This window comes from Rattus rattus, chromosome 9 (genome assembly GCF_011064425.1).
Source record: "Rattus rattus isolate New Zealand chromosome 9, Rrattus_CSIRO_v1, whole genome shotgun sequence".
In the NCBI taxonomy this organism is placed as follows: Eukaryota; Metazoa; Chordata; class Mammalia; order Rodentia; family Muridae; genus Rattus; species Rattus rattus.
In genome coordinates this window covers 63,905,401-63,926,732 of record NC_046162.1, presented here as the reverse complement: position 1 = coordinate 63,926,732, position 21,332 = coordinate 63,905,401, and the positions used below count along the sequence as shown (strand labels likewise).

The 21,332-nt window shown below is 51.7% G+C and overlaps 2 protein-coding genes across 8 annotated transcripts in view; both read right to left on the bottom strand.

Annotated features, from left to right (window-relative positions):
- Positions 1-4,121: 4,121 nt before the first annotated feature.
- On the bottom strand, positions 4,122-11,167 carry Tepsin (TEPSIN adaptor related protein complex 4 accessory protein). The gene is made up of 13 exons (XM_032914102.1): positions 10,385-11,167; positions 9,606-9,678; positions 9,139-9,230; positions 8,960-9,053; positions 8,183-8,250; positions 7,896-7,971; positions 7,707-7,778; positions 6,630-6,833; positions 6,224-6,398; positions 6,020-6,133; positions 5,851-5,929; positions 5,481-5,615; positions 4,122-4,645 (listed from the first exon to the last, which is right to left on the bottom strand). Exons 1-13 carry the CDS (start codon positions 10,802-10,804, stop codon positions 4,163-4,165), a joined length of 2,085 nt encoding a protein of 694 aa, XP_032769993.1. The 5' UTR covers positions 10,805-11,167; the 3' UTR covers positions 4,122-4,162.
- A 4,933-nt stretch (positions 11,168-16,100) lies between these two features.
- Positions 16,101-21,332, bottom strand: part of Slc38a10 (solute carrier family 38 member 10) — a 49,753-nt gene continuing 44,521 nt past the window's right edge. Inside the window, exons 15-17 of one of the 7 annotated variants that reach the window (XM_032914094.1) lie at positions 21,103-21,126; positions 18,840-19,016; positions 16,101-18,200 (exon numbers count right to left, since the gene is read on the bottom strand). In XM_032914094.1, coding sequence (XP_032769985.1) covers positions 17,185-18,200; positions 18,840-19,016; positions 21,103-21,126 — 1,217 coding nt within the window. In that variant the 3' untranslated portion in view covers positions 16,101-17,184. The remainder of the gene's footprint in view (positions 18,201-18,839; positions 19,017-21,102; positions 21,127-21,332) is intronic. The other 6 variants (XM_032914095.1, XM_032914096.1, XM_032914097.1 and 3 more) reach the window with 6 other exon arrangements.

Sequence of the window (21,332 nt, the reverse complement as noted above, 5' to 3'; positions counted from 1 at the left end):
GGGATGGTGGTCCAGGGTCTTGCACGTGCTAAATAAGAACTCTGCCATTGAACCTCAGTCGTTTTGTTCTAAGAAAGCATCATATACACCACATAGCCCAGGCTGTCCTCAAAACTCACTATATAGCTGAGAATGACCTGGAATTCCTGATCTTTTGCTTTCACCTCCAAAATCTGGAACTATAGGCAAAGTGCCACCACACCTGGCTTGCTCTTTCTATGATTTATTATGTGTATGTTTCTGCATCGTGTTGAGGGTGCTGGATCTCCTGGTACTGGAGTTATAGATGGTTGTAGAATGCCATGTGGGTGCTGGGAACTAAAACCAAGGTCTCTATGCAAGTAAGTGCTCTATCTATCTATCTATCTATCTATCTATCTATCTATCTATCTATCTATCTATCTATCTGTTTGTTTATTTATTGGGGTGGGGCAGGGTTTTTCTATGTAGCCTTGGTTGTTCTGGAACTCCCTATGTAGGCCAGGTTGGTCTTGAACTCAGAGATCTGCCTGCCTCTGCCACCCAAGTGCTGGGATTAAAGGTGTGCACCACCACCATCCAGCATAGTAGGTGCTTTTAAACACTGATGGTGGCTTCTTTTTTAAAATTAACAGAAAAGGTTTGGTTTGTACATATCAATATTCACATCCTTTGGTGTACGGTAACCACCCACTCAGAGTAGTCACTCTTCCACCGTGCACCATACCCCCTGTACTGCTTTTCTTTGTTTAATCCCAGCTGCTTTGGGCACCAGCTGGTTGGGACCTTTTGTTCTGTCTCTTGAGGGAAATCAGAGACAAGAGGGCACAGCATGTCTTTCTACAACCCCCTCTTTCTACAACGCCCCCCGAACCCCCCAAAGCTGGGAGATTCATTCTGCTGTTCTCCCTGTGCTCCAGGCTGTAGCCAATATGTTACCTTACCCCTAGAATGCCCCAGCAACTGTTCCATGGTTGGGTACACACAATGGAAACAACTCTAGACATTCATTTATTCACTGGCTTTGGAGTAAGCTGGGGTTTTCACCTAGGACAGGAATCAGTGCTATTTAAGAAACCACCAGAATGTTTTCCAGATGCTGCCCAGTGTCATGTAAGCTCCTGTAAGCTCCAGTTGGTATCGCTGTTCCCTCCGTTTTTTTCTGTGACATTAATAGGTGAGTGGTTTGTTGTTGTTTGTGTGTGTGTGTGTGTGTGTGTGTGTGTGTGTGTGTGTGTGTGTGTGGTGTGCACTGTAGCTGTCTTCAGACACACCAGAAGAGGGCATTGGATCCCATTACAGATGGTTGTGAGCCACCATGTGGTTGCTGGGATTTGAACTCAGGACCTCTGGAAGAGCAGCCAGTGCTCTTAACCACTGAGCTATCTCTCCAGCCCCATGAATCAGTTTTCTTTTTCTACCATGTGGGTCCCAGGGATTAGATACTGGTTGTCAGGCTTTGTGATAAAAATGCCTTTACCAGCCTAGCTATGCCACTGATCCTGTGTTCTCAGCAAGGTTTTCACATGAGTCTGCATGAGTCATGTAACCTAAAAATAGTCTCTCAGGGGCTGGAGAGATGGTTCAGTGGTTAAGAGCACTGACTGCTCTTCCAGAGGTCCTGAGTTCAATTCCAGAAAACACGTGGTGGCTCAAAACCATCTATAATGGGATCTGATGTCCTCTTCTGCTGTGTCGGAAGACAGCTACAGTGAATTCATATAAAATAAATAAATCATTAAAAAAAATAGTCTATCAGTGTTTGGCTCATCCTTCCATTCCCTTAACTATGACATTAAAGCTTTGACATTTTTCCCTTTGATAAGTTTTGTTTTTCCCCCCACCACAGGGTCTTAGTATGTAGAACCTGGGTGGCCTAGAACTCCCGATGTAGACCAGGTTGGCTTCAGCTTCATGAAGTTTCTATCTGCCTCCTGAGTACTGGGATTAAAGGGGCGAACCACCATGCCTAGTGTTTGACTCTTAGGCTATGATTCTCTCTAAATTTTCATGTGAAGTCTGAGGTATGGGCCAAGATGTTTTAAGTCTTTTACACGTTGCTAGCTCCAACACTGTGAATGGCTACTACCTCCTCACTGAACTGCTTAACTGCAGATAAAGAAAACCCCCTGCCCAAGGGTGTGGCCTGGGACCTGGGCTCGTCAGGTTCTACCCCCAGGATGTGGATGCTGTTGCTGAACACAGTTGTGTGTTTCTATCATTTTATAAGACACTGACGACACCAGCCTTGGCTAGCATAGCTGTGATGAACTCTGTCCTCTGGGCATGGCATTTGCCTTAACGTCAGCCACAGGAAAGGAGGGACTGAAGTGCCACCCCACCCCCACCCCGAAGTCACCAACAGTCACTAGAGAAAGGCCTCTCTTCAGTGGTACAAGGCCATGAGCTTTTCACTGCTCCTGCAACCCCAATGGAACCCCTTGACTCACCAGCTGAAGCGATGTGAAAACACTTCTGTACCTGGGGTCCACAGAAAGATTTCCAAGAAAAGCCACGCTGTAGTTGTTAAGAAGTAGCACTTTTCCAAGACCATCTTAACTATTCCGATTGCTTTGGTTTTTCCTGTAAACTTCGGTTTCAATTCATCAATGTATAAAAACTGAGCTGGGAATACAGCCCAGCGGTCCTGTACTTCCCAATACGCACAAGGCCCTGCATTAGACACAACTGAACACCTGTGGAGACTCTGATGGGATTTGGGAAGACACCTCTCAGGCCATGCTCACCGCTCAGCCTGGAGCAGCGCTCAGCCTGGAGCAGCGCAACCACAGTTTCTGTTCAGAGTATCCTGGCCCCTTGCGGGTGAGGGCGAAGCAGCACCGTTGGGAGGCTCCACCAAACACTTGGGGAGGAGACACCTGCTCTACTCAGGAAAACAAGTCCTCAAGGTGTGACTAATAATAATGAGTAATAATAATAGTGACTAGTTACAATGATAGTAATATAAATGGGGGCTGGAGAGATGGCTCAGCGGTTAGGAGCACTGACTGCTCTTCCAGAGGTCCTGAGTTCAAATCCCAGCAACCACATGTGGCTCACAACCATCTGTAGTGGGGTCCGATGCCCTCTTCTGCTGTGTCTGGAGAAAGCAAGTGTACTGACGTAAATAACATCTCTTAAACACAAGTGGCACAGGCTGTGTAAACATCTGCATTTATTGAGAAAGTGCATGTCGCAGCTTCACAGGCTCTTCTGAGACGGACAGGAAGGTTCATCTAGACGAAACTCTCCCGTGTGCTGCAGAAAACTGTGGCAAGTTGTGCATCCAGAGTTGGGCCCCACAGGGGCTGACACTGGCAATGGCCACAGGGCACTTGGCTGAGGAAGCTGAGAACCAGGCCTTCTGGGCCACAGGCACCTGCCCAGCACCCTGTCCTCAAGGCTGTCGCTCCCAGCTACTTTGACCTCCATAAGGAAGGGCCAGAGATCAGAACATAACTGTGAACCAAGTCAGTGTTTCTAACCCTTATCAAGTGCTCATTTCTGAGGGTCAGCCCGACAAGGCTTGCCCAGGGTACCCAGCTGCAGCCTTGCTACCTGCCATCTGTCACCATAGGAGTTCAAGTCCATACGATCATTGCCAGGACCTAGCAATGGGACAGGCCCGACTGGGACTGAGGTAGCCTGGGAGTTGGCCTCAGTGTTCAGCCTCCTAGAGACAGAGCAGCATGGGGCAGAGGGACTGTGGTCAGCAGCCCTGGTGAAGTACTGCCCTGCAGATGTACTGCACAAAGTGGGAAACCTCGGAGGCGGTCTTCAGCTATGGACAGACTGCTAAGAAGGTCTGTGTGGGTCTTGCCAGGAGGAGAGAAGTCAATCTCAGGGGCATGGCCAGAGTCACTTCCTAAGAAGCAGTGGATGTGCAGACATCTGAGGCACTAGTTGACCATATTTCCCACACCTCCAGGTTGGCTGGTTAGCACTCAGGGCCCACATGTCTTCTTCAGTGACTGTTCTGAGCACTGGGAGGTCCATCCAGGGATCACCTGGCTCAAAGACCAGTACCAGTTTCCTAGGTGAAAGGAAGGGGCCAGAGGGGCAAAAGAACAGCCAGAAGACACCCACAGACCACTCCACGGTGAACAGAAGGACAGGGGCCATAAGGTCCCAGAGGCCTCCATATGAGGGCCAGGGGGGACTCTGTACAGCGGGGCCCAGAAAGTCACATGTTTAAAAATGCAAAAGCGGATGGCTCTGAAACTGGAGGCTCTGTGGTCACCTTCTGCAAATCTGCCTGGAAGCTGGGGCAGGGCAGGCGGGTGCAAGCTACCAGCTCCATGCCAGCAAACAGAGAGTTGGGGCTCCACGGGCACGGACTGGAGCTATCCTTTGGGGTGTCTGTGTTCGCCAGCCTCTGTTCAGATCCTGTCCCTGGTTCACTAGAACATACCAATTGGGTTCTGACCTCACCGGGATCCTCCAGAGCAGGAGGAGGTAAGGTATCTGGGGATGGAGTGGGCACAGGACTCCTGGGCACAACTGTGGTGGAACTAAGAGGCTGGAGGAAGACTTGGCTCCCAGGGGGAGGCACAGGGCTGGTCAGCAGGTCAGCTGGGCCCACAAGGGCAGCTGCAGAGTTGGGCTGGGCACAGGGCCTTAGGGTAGGGAACTGTTGTCCACAGGAGGCTTCCAAGTGTCTCAGGATCTGGAGGAAAACGGGAAGGAGTTGGGGGTTCCTGTTCACTGCTAGAAACAGTGAGGGGCAAGGCTAATTGTTTTTTAGCACAGGCAGGTACCCAGAGTCACGACATGGCATGACACAAGTCCCCCTGAACAGATATATGGGCAGGCCCAGCCTCAGAACCTCCCAGGGGACCAAGGTTACTCTGGACACACGTTCCTGTGACGTTACCCAAGTTTACTGGGTTTAACAGGTGCTAACAGTGTAGCAGCCAACCCGGACTAAGAGGCTGCAACACATTTAGTAGCAATAGAAAAATAAGAGACTCTGGCAGGATGTGTAGCCACGCCTTTCATCCCAGTACTTGGGAGGCAGAGGCAGGCGGACTCTGGGAGTCCAGCCTGGTGTGTCGGGTGAGTTCTAGGCCAGTCAGGGTTACATAGTAAGACCCTATCTTAAAATGTAAACAATCAATCAATCAATCAATCAATCAATCAAACAAACAAAGAAAAAAACCAACTAGGGGTGTAACCAAGCAGACAGAACAGGCACAGGTGAGGGGACCCAGGGCCATGGGAGAGACTCTGGAGATGAGGCAGGGTGAACCTGCCCCAAGGAAGACTTTCTGGAGCAGGGTGAGTGTGTGCAGGACACAGGGTGGTGAGCCAGGCACAGGAATGAGTGGGTGAGTGGGTGGGTGTCCAGGTAAAGCAGGCAGCCAAGGCACCCATGGTGCAAGTCCAAGGGAGGTGGGCACCAGCCATAGGCAGGGCTGTAGGAATGTGTCATAGGTGCTGACCATGGCCACCTGGGCCATGAGCGCTGAGACCGTCTGGCGCTCCCAGGGCCCACGGCTCACCTTGGTGGCTTTGTTGGTCACAGGCCCAGGGCTGCCCGCACCAAGTTCCTGCAGCTGCTGTCGGCACAGGAGGAGAATGTGCTCCTGGGGAAGGAGGTCAGCACTTCCAAAGGACGCTATGGCGCACAGTGCCCTCTGTGGACCAGAAGCAGGGGAGAACGGGAGTCAGCTCTCCATGCCTCCTCAGGGTCTCATGCCACCCTCCTCTGTCTTGGCCTTGGATGAGGAGATACTAGCCATGCTGTCCCCACCACCCTCTCCATGTTGCCCAGGTGGACCCTGTCAGCCAAGGGTGCCCTGCTGTCATCCACACAGATCCACGTATCCCTGCTCCCTCACACACGCACAGTGAGCTCCCTCTCGTCCTCACCATCTGCTCACATTCACTGGTCCCGACCAGCTGGTGGAGGAGCAGCTCCAGCACAGCCTCACAGTTGAGCAGGCCGCACCTGTACAGGGAGGGACATATGGGAGGGATCGGGGGCAGCCACAGCAAGTTCCCTCCTCCCTCGACAGATGCACGCAGGTGGGCAGCTCACTCTTTGATGAAGTGCTGCGTCTCCTCACGGCTCAGGAAGACACGTGGCCCCTGTGTCACAGTCCTCACTAGATTCAGTTCTTGCTGGCAGTCATTTGGGGCCATGCCCTCAGCCCTGGAAAAAGTACAACAGCTCGGCCAAGTCAGATATCTAGGTCTCAGGTAGAAGGGTGGTCTGGGAGAGGTGACCACCTATTCCACATACCTCTCTGCCAGGTCGCCTGGCTCCCGGCTGGCACCAGAGTGGCTATCACTGCCAGACCGACTGACTGAGTCCGAGGCCCTGCTCAGGTTGCTGGTACAGGAGGAATTCTGGGAACTAGGACTGCTGTCCATCTCATCCCAGCCTCCTCCAGCCTGCCCGGGCTGGTGTTTCACAGCTGAAAGATGCAAGAATGGCAGTTAAGGCCCCGGGACTTTTCACAGACCTCACACCACCTTCTTAGGGACTCTGGGCTAGGAGACGAGGGGTTGTGTCCTGAGCTTACAGGACAGCTCCAGAAACTTCCAGCACACAAAATGGGTGCTTCCTGCCTCCTGCCCCTGTGACGATCCTGCCTAGGCACGAAGGCACGTCTAAACCTCTAATGTGGCAACCCTTGCTGCCTTACCTCTGGTCCCCTGGATAGCCGCAGGGAGGAGATTCCCAGGGTTGGGATGTGTGTGGCTAGCTGAAGGTGTCACTGCAGGCTGGTAGGCATCACCGTGTGGCAGGGGTCCCTTGGTGCAAGGATTTTCAGGCCCAGGACGCACAGCATTCACCACTACCTCTGCGGCCCTCTGGATGGTGGAGAGGAAGGTTTCACCTGCAGAGCCTGTACACAGAGGAGGTGGCATCAGCACCCCAGCCTCCTCCCCAACCCCGACCGCATGCTCCAGGAGGGCCAGGGCTACTGTCTGCTCAGAGCTACGGAGGTACAGACAGACATGTGCTTCAGGTGGAGCACAACAGCTGCACTCTGGTCTGGACTCTTCTTGGCTTAGAGCAAGCAGTTCTGGCAAGGGATGTTCTACGAGGGCTGCCCTGGGTAGTGAAAATGTCCTTGCCCCTTCAGTCAAGGGGTACAAACACGCAGGCAAGGGTGGTCAGGGGGCTCCGTATACAGCCCCAACGACAGCTGAGATGGCTTGCTCCATTCTGTGCTGTCAGATACACCTTCAACAGACAAGCTACAAGTATCTGACGAGCAGGACCCACACGCACCACACTGTTACCACCGGCACAGATGGCCCTCCAGGTTCCTGTCATGGTTGGATCCTTGCCCCTCAAGCAGTACCAAAGGCCAAGGATTTAAGTCTAGCTTCTCCTTCCTGGCCATCAAGTAAACCTGGCCACTCTTGCCAAACCTTCCTCTCAGCTGGGCAGAGGAAACAGCACAGGGGAACAAGCACATCCAGGAAGTAACAAACGGGTCCATATGTGTACACTTGGGGACAGATAATCTTGATGCCATTGAGTTCTGGCCCTGACCTCTACATGAATATAAACTCTGTTTTCTTTTTTTTTTTTTTTTTTTTTTGGTCTTTGAGACAGGGTTTGTTTTTTTTTTTTTTTTTTTTTCCATTTAGCTCTGTTCGTCCTGAACCAGGCTGGCCTCAAACTCACAGATCCATCTCCCCCTGCCTCTGCCCTCTGAGTGCTGAGCTTAAATCTGTACATCTCTTTACCCAAGAGTCCTGCATCTTACCTGTCCGGCTGCTCTCCTTAGTGTAACCCAAGCCCTGTCGAGCACTATGAGGCCTGGCCTGGGCGCCCATGCCTAAAAGAAACTGGCATCAGCATAGGCCTCCCCGGCCCTGCCCACATGCACAGAGACATCTAGGACACCGAGGGACAACCTCTGATGATGGCAGGGGGTGGTCACCGAGTGTCATACCTGCAGGAGGCAGGATCTGGGGCGGCTGGGAGGGAGGCTGTGGCAGTGCGTCTGAGAAGAGGGTGCTACCCAGGTCCTAAATGAAGAAGTGGGTGCTGAGTCCTACCTGAGCCCGCTGTTCTGCCCGCCCCCGCCAGCTCCGCTCTGTGTCAGACAATTCTCTCCAGCTGTCCAACAAAGGACAGGTGCTGTGGCTCAGCTGGGCCCCATGCGGCAGGAAAACAGCAAGCACCTCACAGACATTCTGTCGCCCTGTAGTCTGGGCAGTGACCCTGTCCAGAGCTCACCTGGGCAGCCGCCCGCACTTTCTGGTACAAGCTATTTCCGTGAAGAGGATCCGGAGGCCCCGAGAAAGCTGCAGGGCAGAAGACAGACGGGGAGGCTGAGCCTGGGTACTGTTTGCTACCCACAGGGCAGGCCAACCCTCCCAGAGGGTATATCCCCCAGCTCCCTCCTCAGGGGGGTTGGGGATAGAACATTTAACATTCTCCCTTGACCACTGGAGGTAGCGAAGCCACCATCCACCTCTATGATATCCACTGTGTCTGCCAGAGACAGACCTCCCACCTCCCACCTCCTACCCTCGCTGGACTTGTGCCTACCTAACTGCTTCCTTGGGTCCACTCTCCTCCACTCACCTGCAACACGACCCTTGGCAGTTTCTCAGGGCCTGGATGGTAGACCTGAGGTCTCTGTCAGGACCTTTTTACGTATTGTTTTGCACCTGGCTCCCAGGCTGCTTCAGCCTGAGATAAAACTCCCTCTGCTAAAAAGGCCCCCTCAGAGAAAACAAGGTTTTCTCACACCACGTGAAGCCAAGCTTTCCTTGGCTCAGGGCTTTGCACATGCTGGCGTATACCACAGCACACCTATATATGCCAGTTCTGCCTCACCCTTTTAGGGCTAAGAGTCATTCCTCAGAGTCCTTAGTGGGTACCTCCAACACTGACACCTTTTCCATTCACAAGCTCAGACCGGTCAGAGCCCCAAGTGTGGCACCCAAGGGTTGTGTGTACCTATACCCACCCCCTGCTTTCCCCGGGCACACCTGTGTCTTTCCATACCTGTGGCTTCTTGGATGAGAGCAGAGTTTCTCCTAAGGATGAGCATGAAGGAGGAGGAGCCGTGACTGCACAGGTAAAGCAAGATCTTCAGCACCTGAAGAACCAGCAGACTCATGGGGCTGGCAGTTGCGAAGCAGCTCCCCCCCAACCCAAGCTGGCTCCGGGGACTGCGGCCTCACCTTGAGCTTCACGTGGCCAGAGCTACTGTCTAGGCGGTTCAGGAGGTACTCCAGCAGGCACTGGCTGCTGCCCAGTGACTCGTGGGAAATCTCTGAGAGTCATTAGGGTCAGGGAAGCAGGCTGACACAGGCCATACCAGGAAGGATCTACTGGCTGAGACAGACTTGCCTTCCGATGACCATGGGACTCAGGTCTCACTTTGAAGACCATGACCACAGGCTTTGGTCTAAGCAGCACTGGAACTTTTAGCGTGTCCTGGTCTCTACCTTATTGGTATTGTAGTTTTTAGTGTTCCCTCCCCTCCTCTTACCCCACTCCAACCCCCATCTGGATACTAGGAAAAAGAAGTTGCTGGTGCTCCTGGGATAGCAGAAGACCCCATCTTTGCCCAATAGCCCTTCCTGCTAAGTCAGGACCCCCGCTGTTTACTAAGCACTAAACCCACACCAACAGTGCAGAAGGATACTGGCAATCTCTTCAAACAGGTAGCCTGGGCATGGGATGTCATCATCTGAGGTCCCCTTCAACAGAATGGGGAGCTGAAGAGGAATGAGGGCCATGGTGAAGCTGCCATCTTATATAGGGTAGGTCCCAGCCACTGAAGGGAATGGAAGCAGGCAGGCCTCATGCTGACTGGTGCCGAAACTGCCCAGGAGAGCCTGGGAGGGACCACAATCATCCCAAGGGCCACAAAGCGGAGCTGTAAACAGGCTTTGCTCTGGCACGGAGGAGTGACCCAGGAAAGAGGAAAATCAATGACGGTTCTCTAGGTCAAGATGAGGTTCAGTCCTAGCCTTCTATGCTCATAAGTGTGAGGATATTTTAAATCTACCTACTTATCAACCAGGAACAGCAAGAATCTCGGGGCTTTTTGTGTGTTATGGGCGAGACGCCAGCCCTCCTGAGCTGACCCAAAGGGCTCAGCTTGGCGGGCTTCATGGCTCCTTGAGGGGTTTCAGTTCTATAGTCATGAATCAGCATAGCTGTGCTTGCTTACTTACTGCCTTGCCTGTCACTGTAAACATATGGTGTTTATTGGTTGAGATCTGAGTTTCCAGGATCTTCAGAAATGAAGCCTGGGAAGAGGGGATGGGCCCCGCTGGAGATCGCTCGCCGCCCTTGGGGTTAACCTCCTGCTATCACAGCAGGCGCACTCATTTTCAGCAGCTGCTGGACAGTTTGTCCCCGCTAATCTAGCAAGGTCCCCGAGCGCGAGTGTCAGCACACCCGGCGAGTTTCACTCACCCTATGTAGAAAGCTCAAGCGGTCCCGCAGCGGCGGAACGGCTGCCATGGTCCAGGTAACCTCCCAGTCTGCCCCGCTTCCGCCAGGTTTCGATCCTCCAATCGTCGCGTTTCTCTGGTTCCCCCAACCAATCGTTCTCAGGAGGCGGGCACAAAGGCGGAAACATCTGAGCCTCAGCCAGTCCAAAGTCCCAGGTAGAGTCGGACAAGAACTAACACCAATTACAGAAGCACAGAACAGCGACTCTGACCAACCAGAAAGCAGTATACGGCGGAGGGACCGGATGTTCACACATTCTACACCGGAAGAGGCGGGGCCCAAGATGGCGGCGCCCACAAGGGCCTGAAAGAACCGCTCATGTCTGTCAACGGAGCGGTGTGGGGGCGTGTGCGGAGCCGTCTCCGAGCCTTCCCCGAGCATCTGGCGGCCTGCGGAGCTGAGGTAAGCAGCGGACAGAGCTGGGCTGCAGGATAAGCGGAAGAGGGTGGCGACTCTGGTCAGACCCTAGTACTGTCCGGTCTTCCCACAGGCCTCGGCGTATGGGAAGTGCGTGCAGGCCTCCACTGCCCCAGGAGGCCGCCTGAGTAAGGACCTGTGCGTGCGCGAGTTCGAGGCCCTGCGGAGCTGCTTCGCCGCTGCGGTAGGTGGGCATGTCCTTGCTGCCTCGTTCCTTTCTGGCTTTCCTTTTCTGCTGCTTTAGGGCAAGGCCAAGCATACTTTTTTCTGCCAATCAACTCCAGGAAGGGTCATTGAAAGGGTGGAAGGACCTCAAGTTAACTTTGCTGAAGGGCAACCAGATGAGACCGACCCCAGCTCAACTTAGATTCTCTCATTAGTTCCTGTGCGTTGTCCGGGGAGCGCCCTGCTAGGCACCCCTTTCACCGAGGAGTCAAGTGCAGTGTCCGAAGCTAGTTCTCATTGTAGCACAGAAAAGATGATGAGAGCCTCTTGGTTCTTCAGCCTATGACCCCTCCACTTCAAGTCCCCTCTGTCTTTGCCTGGCCATGGTCCCTGTCAGTTGCCGTCCCACTTACAGTCTTGTGAAGATGGCCAGGGTAAGACCCGGGAGACCATAGTGAATGTTTCAGACAGAACAGGTAGGTGTTATCAGGTAATGGGGCTTTGACCTGCAAGAGTCTTGGGCCCTCATCCTACGATAGGTTCCTAGAATTATCACTACTGCTGATCTCCTGGGTATTGCTGATTCGGCGGGTCTGAGGTAGGTCATAGCAGCACTGCTGCTGGGAGATGCCAATGCGGAAATAGGACGAGAGATAGGGTCGGGGGTTAAGAACGCAGAGCCACAAGGCATATCTGAAGCAGTTCGCTAAGAGTCCACAGTAGCCTTAGGCAGAAAGAGCAGTGTTTGGGAGACCTAAACTTTCCTTGAGTTCACTACAGTCTAGCCTTACCTACAACCTCTGACTAGTTTCCCAGCAGACGCTGTTCAGTCTTCAGGTGCTGCGCTTTTCTTGTTCCTTCTACCTTGATCCCTGCCTTTTGGCTGCCTTTCAACCCTGTACCCCTCCCTGAGCAGGGAGGCAATCAGAAAAGCCTTTACTCTTGTGGTTGGTGGCCAGCAGCTGTCATCAAAACCCTAGACACACTCCTAGTGTTCATAGTTTCTGCTGTCTCTGCCACCCTCTCTGTGGTTGACCAGAACTTTGTGGCTGGTGAACTGTTGACTCCATCTCTTTTCTTGCCTAGACCAGATAAAGGTATCCCACATCCATCCGTGCTCAATCACAGGGCCCAGGCTCCCTCTGTAGGTGAGCTCAGGCTGGACCCCCATATACACACCTCAGTTCTTTAGGGTGTTTGGGAGAATGTGGCATTTGATGTCTTGCTTTTAAGCCATATCTAAAATTGGAAATAAGTTGCTGAAACAAAATGTTTTCTCTTTCAGGCCAAGAAGACCATGATGGGAGGCTCCTAGGAAGAGCAGTGGGCACAGATGCGTTGTACTGACAGCACTCATGGAGGCCTGAATGTGGACAGCAGAGTTCCTGGTGTTACCTTGGGCAGGGCAGGGCTGTTTACACAGCACTTTGTGTATGAGGCTCTGGATTTGATTAAGATGTAACATGAAGATGATTTAACATTGCAGTTTCAGACTTTTATATAGAGAGCATGGTATAAGGAACTGGTCTCTCCTAAGGACAATGTATCCAGAGGACACCTGCACCCCCACCCCACAAAGGTGGCAGGTCTGGACCACAGAGCTCTGCCACAGGGTCCTCATTTAAAACTGCACTCAGCTGGGCATAGTGGTGCACACCATTAATCCCAGCACTCGGGAGGCAGAGACAGGTGGATCTCTGAGTTTAAAGCCAGCCTGGTCTACAAAGCAAGTTTAGGACAGCCAGGGTTTGTTACACAGAGAAACCATCTCAAAAAAAAAAAAAAAAAAAAAAAAAAAAAACCCAAACCAAAGCAAAACAAGAAACCCTGTTCTAACCAAGGTCTGGAGAAACTGCTCAGCAGTTAAAAGCGCCTGTTACTCTTTCAGAAGACCCAGGTTCAGTTGCTAGCTCCTACATGGCAGCTTACAGCCATCTTTAATTTTAATTCCAGGGGATCCAACACCCTCTTCTGGCCTCTGCAGGAACCAGGCACACATGTGGCACACAGACATACAGGTAAAACATATAAATCTTAAAACAAAAACTCTCTATTTTCATCAAAAGTATTTAGTCTAAGTCTGGCTCACCAAGCCTCTGGATCTGACAGCTTAGCGTAAGGCACACCAGAGACAAAAACAGCAACAGTATAAGGGAGCAAGCCTCCAGTATAAGAAACGCCCTAAGGAGGGGAGGGCTGCCCAAGAATTGGCAGAGGCTTTTCTGGACAAAAGCCAACAAGGAGGTTCTCTTGGGACCTTCAGTGAGGGGACAATGGCTCCTAGCCTTCATTCTTTTTTTTTTTTTTGGTTCTTTTTTTTGGAGCTGGGAACCGAACCCAGGACCTTGCGCTTCCTAGGCAAGCGCTCTACCACTGAGCTAAATCCCCAACCCCCCCTAGCCTTCATTCTTTTTTTTTTTAAAGATTTATTTATTCATTTATTCCCCATTCTACTTAGGTGTGGTGGTCATGGTGTCCTTGACAGTGCACCTGCCTCAGAACCCTGGTTCCTGGGAACAGGACTAGGGCCAGGGACCATCATGCCCTGTATTCCATGCCTAAATCTGCACCTCCACGTGGCATCTCACTGCTACTCCGGAACTGGCCTGACCATGTGGGAAAACCCAGGTTTTTTTTTTTTTTTTGGTTCTTTTTTTTCGGGGCTGGGGATTGAACCCAGGGCCTTGCGCTTCCTAGGCAAGTGCTCTACCACTGAGCTAAATCCCCAACCCCCAGGTTTTTTAGTTTAAGATTTATTCAGTGTGGACAGGTGTTTTAGCTGTGTGTGTGTACACACACACACACACACACACACACAAGTATATGTATATTACACTGGTGGTCAGGGAGGCACAATGGTGTTGGAACTGGAATTACAGAGAATTGTGGGCTGCCATGTGGATGCTGGGAGTCAAACCTGGGTCCTCGACAAGAGCAACAAGTGCTTTTAACTGCTAGGCCATCCCTTCAGCTTCTAGAAGACTCACATTTGGTAGATTCCGAGTCCATCTCAAGACATGACTTCTTGGCTCTCACTGAGACCCAGGTGTTGGTGTGATTGCCTAGGGATTACAGATTGTTGTCTGAGTGTTCTTTTCTCCATGTTCTCAAGAGCTCACAGCCCAAGACCAGCCTCCTCAGACTGACTCCCCACCTGCCAATATCATCTTCAAGTTTTCCTGAAAGCTCACTGACTGGAGCTTCTTATACCTCCCTGAATACTCCCAACTTTGGCCCCTCAGACTTGTCTGGCAAAATGTTCTGTCCTTTCATCTTCCACCTTAACCCTGAGGAGGCAGACAGTCCCACTGCTTTCCATGGTCCTGCATAACCCAGGCCTACTACAGCCTCAGCTCAGCTCTCAGGCCTCAAGCCCACTCCTTCCAGATGTCATGATTTGAATATTAGATTCTCGTACACACAAGAACAAGACTATTTTGGGAGGTCCTAGAAACTTCGGGAAGTAGGTCATTACAGGCATGCTTTTGAACATTGTGCCTGATCCTCAGTTCCTGTCCAACAGGACATGGAAAACCTCTACCATATGCTTGTGCCACAGTGCTGTCTCGGCTGATCACAAGGGCCAGGCAACCTTGGCACTGAACCTGAAAATCAGTCAAGTTGTCCTGCAGTACCCAGGGCACTGCTGTGCAGGCTCCTCTGGCCTTTGCACCTGCACTAGTCTCTCTCATGAGTGCATTCACTGGCTACAACTGACGCTCCCATGGCTGCCACAGCCACACAGCACTGACTGCTCAAGCATGTACTCAGCTTGTTGGGGCTGAAGCCCAGAGGTTACCTGTCAAGTTCTAGTGCTGTGAGGGCCCTCCTGCTGAAACTTTCCTGGGCAAGAGAGCACAGTTCAAAGGTTGCCTTGGTGTACCACCTTATAGCCTAAGCACTTAAAAACTTCCTCCTGGGGGTTGGGGATTTAGCTCAGTGGTAGAGCACTTGCCTAGCAAGCACAAGGCCCTGGGTTCGGTCCCCAGCTCCGAAAAAAAGAATTAAAACAAAACAAAACAAAACAAAAAAAAACCTTCCTCTTGGTTCTCCTACTTGGAACCCTGCAACTTAGACCTCACTGAACCAAATGTCTTGGCCTCAAATGAAATCTGGTTGGTTGGTTTGTTTGTTTGTTTGTTTGTTTGTTTGTTTGTTTATTTATTTATTTTGAGGCACGGTTTCTCTGTGTAGCCTTGGCTATCCTGGAACTCACTCTACAGTCCAGGCTGGTATCGAACTCAGAGATCCACCCACCTGCCTCTGCCTCCTGAGTGCTGGGATTAAAGGTGTTTGCCATTCCTACTCCAGCTGTCTGTTCTTTTCAGAGCTTGAGCGTTACTCCCTGTGCCCCGCTCTGCTGCCCTGGAACAGAAGCATGCCTCCTAGCCTGGTCGCATTGCTACCAAGCATACCTGTTCTACAGCAGAATCATCTGTGGGCAAGCATCCCACTCCAGTAGCCTGCCTGTACCAGGTGGACCTGACCCAACACCTACTAGAGCTAGTAGCTGAATCGGCAGGCTGCTGGCCCAGGTTTTACAGGACCCAGCTGAGAGCACCGTCTCCCTCAGCGGTTTTACAGTTTGCCAGCAACCCCCACCCCACCCCAAATCTGTAGCTGTGTTCTTTAAGAAGTGCCCTTACCTGAAGGTGCTAACAGCAGGGTTAGAGGGGAGAGCTAGGAGGAAGAGCTAGGGACAAGGACAGCCCTGCCTACTTTTAGAACAGAATCTCAGAGACCAGGGAGAACAGAATGACCTCAAGATACTCAGACTATCAGGCTATGTGGAAGTCCCAGCCCCAGCAAGGTGACAAGAGTTTTGATCTGAGGGGAAGGCCAGGTGGCATCTTCCCACCAAACAATGCTGTATGTGGAACTGGTTCTAGTCAGAAAGGATGGAAGCCTGACACCCTCTTCTGACATCCAAGGGCACTGCAGGCATCTGGTGCAGAGATAGGTAAAGGAAACATTTTTTTTTTTTTCCTTTTTTTTTCGGAGCTGGGGACCGAACCCAGGCCTTGCGCTTGCTAGGCAAGCGCTCTACCACTGAGCTAAATCCCCAACCCCTAAAGGAAACATTAATAGACATAAGTAAATTAAAAAAAAAAAAAACTGTAATAAAATACAGGTACACAATAGGGTGTGGCCTGGTCCAAGTATGATTCCACTGAGGCTCCTGGTGCTTCCAGGCCCTTCACGGCAGGGCTTGGGGACAAACCAGGCTGTTGTCCCTCAGTCTCCTTACTGGGCAAGGGAGTGAGTGACAAAACATATCAAGTATTCTCTGCTCAAAGACAACAGTCATGTCTTCCTGCTCTGACTCCCAGGATACTACCCTGACAGCTGCAGTTGGACAGAGGGCAGCTCTACTCTGAGTAAAGCCGTGCAGATACATCCCAGGGCTTGCTGGTGGCAAGCCTGTGCTCACTGTCCAACCCCTCCCCACAACAGGGATCAGCACGGGCGCCTCTTGCCTGTTGCTTCCCCAGCAGCACTCAGCTGGTTCAGGAAGACGGCTGGGGCATGTATCCCCATGACCTCTAGCCTCTAGCTGGTTTGGTATCATCCAGGATCCTGAATGTGTTTTCCTTTAGGTAAACCAACTTGACTCACTACTTGTTAGTGGTGTTTTATTTTTTGCTTCATAATCAGCTTCAAAGAATGTGGATGATAAAAACCAGGAGGGCTGTGTGCCTCCTTTCCCAACCCAAGTCAAGTCCTACCCACCCCAGGGCAGACAGACATCCCTGATGCAGGTTTCCTTCTATGGAGAACATGGAATTTATCTAGTCAGTGGAATCTGGCTGTCACAGGTTGCAAGTTAGATGAAGACTGGCAACTTCAAAGTTGCCTGCTTTGCTGTCAGCACTGCCAGACTGAGTCTGAACAGCCCAGGTGCCGCAGTTCATCATTGGAGCTGAACTGTATGTAGCACTGCTTTTCCTGGGCTGGCTCAAGACCCACCATACTAGGGCCAGTGCGTGCTTTGGTGTGTCCTTGGGGCAAGTGCAGCCACAGAGGGACAGATGCCTAGGGTGGGGTGGCAGGGTAGACTTTCGCAACTCATCATGAAGGACTTGGGAACATAACAACGTGGCCTCCAGTCAGGGTGCCACCAGAGGACACCGGCTGCCTGCCGTCCAATGTCTAGCAGCAGCCTTCCCCTGACCAGGTTCTCAGGCTTCCTCCAGATCTCCAGACAACTGTTTAATCTGCCGGCTGTGCACCACCTGTAATGCGGCCCCTGCAGCCTGGCGGAGCTGGGTGTCCAGAGCACTGCGGAGGTCGTTCACCTGGACGTTAGGGAGGGAGTTAAAGCTAATGATGACTCCATCCTTTGGAGCCAGCTCCTGCTCTGGAGAAGAGGCGAGATCCCGCCGTCTCCTCCGCAGGTCAGAGCCAGCCTGCACTTTCAGGTCTCTGTTAGGCTTGGCATTCTCAGGCTTCTGATCCCCAGGCACAGCTGGTTTGGGCCCAGAATTCGGATCTGGTCTCTGCTTTTCCTCTTGCATGGCGGCAGCCCCTCTTCCTCTGTGCTGCTCCTCAGCAGGGATGCCAACCCCTCGGGGGCCCTCACTTCTTACCTCTGGGTGAGAATCCTGACCTTTGTCAAAGGTGGCCTGGGGTTCTTGCTGAAACCTGGCTTGGGCCTGAAAGCCCATACCTGCTGGCCCATTAGCTGGGACCATGGTGGGTTCTGAGTGCCTGGACTTTGAGTGAGAGTCCTCAGCTTCTGCCCCCACTAAAGGCTGGGCAGCCTCTTTCTGAGTATCAGCACCAGGGGCCACTGCGTCCTTTCCAGTTTCCTTCCTTTCTTGGGAACCTTCACCAAAGACATCTTGGCGCTGCCTGGCAACCTCCTTGGCAAGCTGCTTCTCTGCACTCTTGGGCACCTCAGCAGGGTCTGGCTTGTGCACTGGTTCCAAGTCCCCTGGGACCAGCTTCCTCACAGCTTCAGCCACCTTGAGGGCAGCACCTTTTTGGTCTTCTCTCAGCTTACTTGAAGCCCCATGGGGCTCTGTGTCAGAACCACCAGCAGGAAGACCCCTAGGAGCTCCAAGCACAGGTTGCAAAGGCTGTGAAGGGTTATCTTCCAGTGTCTCCCCAGCATGCTCATCTGGGGCCCCAGCATGCTCAGCCTCCTCCTCCTGTCCTCTGAGTACAGCCGCCCCAGGCTCTGGCTGCATGTCTGCTGTGAACGAAGGTAAGCATTGTTTTAGCCAAAGAAATGGACAGTTGGTGATGCACTGACTGAAAAGAAACTTTCAAGCAGTTAAGAACACTAACTGCGGGGTTGGGGATTTAGCTCAGTGGTAGAGCGCTTGCCTAGCAAGTGCAAGGCCCTGGGTTCGGCCCCAAGCTCCCTGGGAAAAAAAAAAAAAAAAAAAAAGAACACTAACTGCTCTTCCAGAGGTCCTGAGTTCAATTCCCAGCAACCACATGGTGGCTCACAACCATCTGTAATGGGATCCGATGCCCTCTTCTGGTGTGTCTAAGGACGGGTATAGTGTACTCATATACATAAATTAAAAAAAAAAAAATCACCAAGAGCTGGAGAGACGACTCAACAGTTAATGTTTGCTGCTCTTGGAGAAGACCAAAGCTGCTCTCGCAGTACCTATTCAGGACGCTCACAATGGTCTGTAACTCCAGTTCTAAGGCGTCTGACATTCTCTTCTAACCTCCACATACACACATAAACACACACATAATAAAAATAAAATTTAAAAACAAGGATCAAGACTGAAATCTTCACTCTTCAGGCTCTGAGCCTTGAGTCTAGCCCCAGACCTGGTCTGTCTTCTGTTCCCCAGGGCTGGGTTCTACCTACCAGGCTTAGGTTTGTCCTCCTCACCCTCCTGTCGCTGCTGCCGGATCTCCTTGTGCTGCTCCTCAATCACTGCAAGAAGCTTCTCCTGCTGGTCCAAGAGGCGCTTCTGCTGAACCTGCTGCTCTTTGATCACCTGTAGCAGGACAGCATGGTCCAGCATCTCTGCCCTCCCAGCTTCTGGTGGAGACACACAACATCAGATGCACCCCAGATAGGGTTGCCAGACACCTGTGGCCCTGTGACCCATGGGGAATCGGTCCTGTCATGCCTGTATCTGCAACACCATCTGCATCACCTCAATCCCAGTGGCACAGCAGTCAGGCTAGAGGGCTAGGCCCTAATCTGGCCAGCGGCAGTCATACCTGCATCTACTCTCCCCTCAGTGGGTCAGAGAGTGGTCAATCCCAGATCCCTGTCTGCTTCTGGCTGAAAATGCATGTCCACACAAAAATTGAGAAGGAATGTACCAGAAAGTTAGTAGTAGGTTCTCTGAGCTGGGTGGTTCTCCTCGACTGCCTCACACATTTGTTCTAGGGCTAACACAAGAGAAAATAAAACCTAAAAGCTATCTTTAAAAAAAGTTTTAATATTTTAAGAAAGTTTCTTGTAAGATGAAGAGAATCTTTTTTTTTTTTTAAAAAAGATGTATTTGTTTTATGTAAGTTCATGGTTGTTGTCTGCAGACACACCAGAAAAGGGCACCAGATCCCATTATAGATGGTTGTGAGCTACCATGTGGTTGCTGGGAATTGAACTCAGGACCTCAGGAAGAGCAGTCAGTGCTCTTAACCACTGAGCCATCTCTCCAGCCCCCAGATGAAGAGAATCTTAAAAACAAAAGTCTTCAAGTGGAACATGAGAACCTGTCAGTGTGGCCTGGATACCAGGGGACGGCTGGGTATTCAGGAAGGAGGGGAGCTTCATCTCGTCAATGAGGGGGAGTCAAGCCTCGAATAGCACAGGTAAGAAGACCTTCCTATTCAAACTTGCTGTGTCCTATCCACAAACCCTGGCAGGTATGATCCAGTCACCATCAGCTGCTTTTGGTGGCCACTGACAAGTACATCAAGGGCTGGCTGGCTTCTCACTCTAAGCACATCAGCACTGGGCCAGCCAGTTATCCATAGCAAGCAGCTATGGCAGGTTAATCTTCACAACTCATACATTTTTAAGTTAGGCATCTTTAGGAGATGATGGGCTAGGGACTAGGTATCAGAGTATAAAAGTGTCTTACGTGGGAGTGGGGATGGAACACACCTTTAATCCCTGCACACAGGATTCAGGCAAGCAGTCCTTGGTGAGCTAAGAGGCCAGCCAGGGCTATGTAGCTCCCAGGTGCAGGGCACACATTCACAGGCTCCCACCAGTAACTAGCTGAAGCAATCCATTTTCAGAGACCTTCCAAGGGTCACAAGTATGTTCCCATGAGCACACCCCTAGGATCTTCCCAAACCCTTCAGTAGCCAGTGCAAGGAAAGGCAGGTTGGACCATGGAGAGGATGTTGGGCCCACCATGAAGAAAAGAGCTAACTTCAAGAAACAGAGCTGTTCCTCTTGCCAATGCCTAAGGTCCAGACAGTGGCTTGAGAGGAAAAGACCTAGTAACACGGCTCCCTTCTTCTCCCTTCACATGAAAAAGCTCATAGCAGTGACCCCCACAGGCTGCCTCACTGACTGCAAGATCATGTGACTGTCGGTTATATAAGAATACTCAAAGTTATACACAGTGCTGGCACTTTCCAACCTGCTAAGTGCAAGGTTCTGACAGAGCAGGCCCCATGCCTCGTGTACGCCTCAGTGGACCAGCCATGCGTTGGCTCTGGGAGAGGGAAAAAGGTGCTGCGTCCACTGGAAGTCCCACGCATATGGCAAATGTGGGACAGCATGGTGACTGACTTTTTCAAGTCCCGCCCTAGCAGGGCCAGGTGTGCAGACAGGATGGAAACCCACAGGAGACATAGGCAACGCACACAGCAGCAGATACATGCAGCCCCAACCCTGTCTCTAACTCAGGTTCAGGTTACTTAGAGACACCATTAGGCTGTTCTCTAAGGATAAAGCCACAGGGGCTGAGAAGAAAGAGGGAGCTGGAGGGTCAGAGACCCCACCTGGGGGCTATGTTGTGTCTGGAGGGGTGCCACTCCTCGGAACTGACACATCTTCATGCAGGGCCCTCAGGGGCAGAATGTGCCACCAAGGTGCTGTTCCCACACTGTCAGGGCCTCCACACACATGCTTCTTTTGCACCAGTCCTGAGCCGTACCTGCTACTAGCTTTTTAATCTCAGCTGTCCGTCCCATTGAGAGGCATATGGAAGAGAGGCACAATAGGAAACCATGAAAAGTCTCTTCTTCAGAAAGAAAAAAACAGTCAAAGAATCAAATATGTTTAGGTGAGAGATTACAGAAACTGGAACCAACAAATATAGTCAGACTAAAACCAGAGACAAAAATAGCAAGTGTGGGAAAGTTTCCCAAGCAAGTTGTGAGCTCC

What these genes read in the sequence shown, in the direction of transcription:
- Tepsin (XM_032914102.1), bottom strand. Translation starts at nt 10,804, where the DNA reads ATGCTCGGGGAAGGCTCGGAGACGGCTCCGCACACGCCCCCACACCGC. An exon ending in CCAGGCGACCTGGCAGAGAG is followed by an intron (nt 6,134 to 6,223) that starts GTATGTGGAATA and finishes TACTTTTTCCAG; the next exon opens with GGCTGAGGGCATGGCCCCAA. An exon ending in ACGCAGCACTTCATCAAAGA is followed by an intron (nt 5,930 to 6,019) that starts GTGAGCTGCCCA and finishes CTCCCTGTACAG; the next exon opens with GTGCGGCCTGCTCAACTGTG.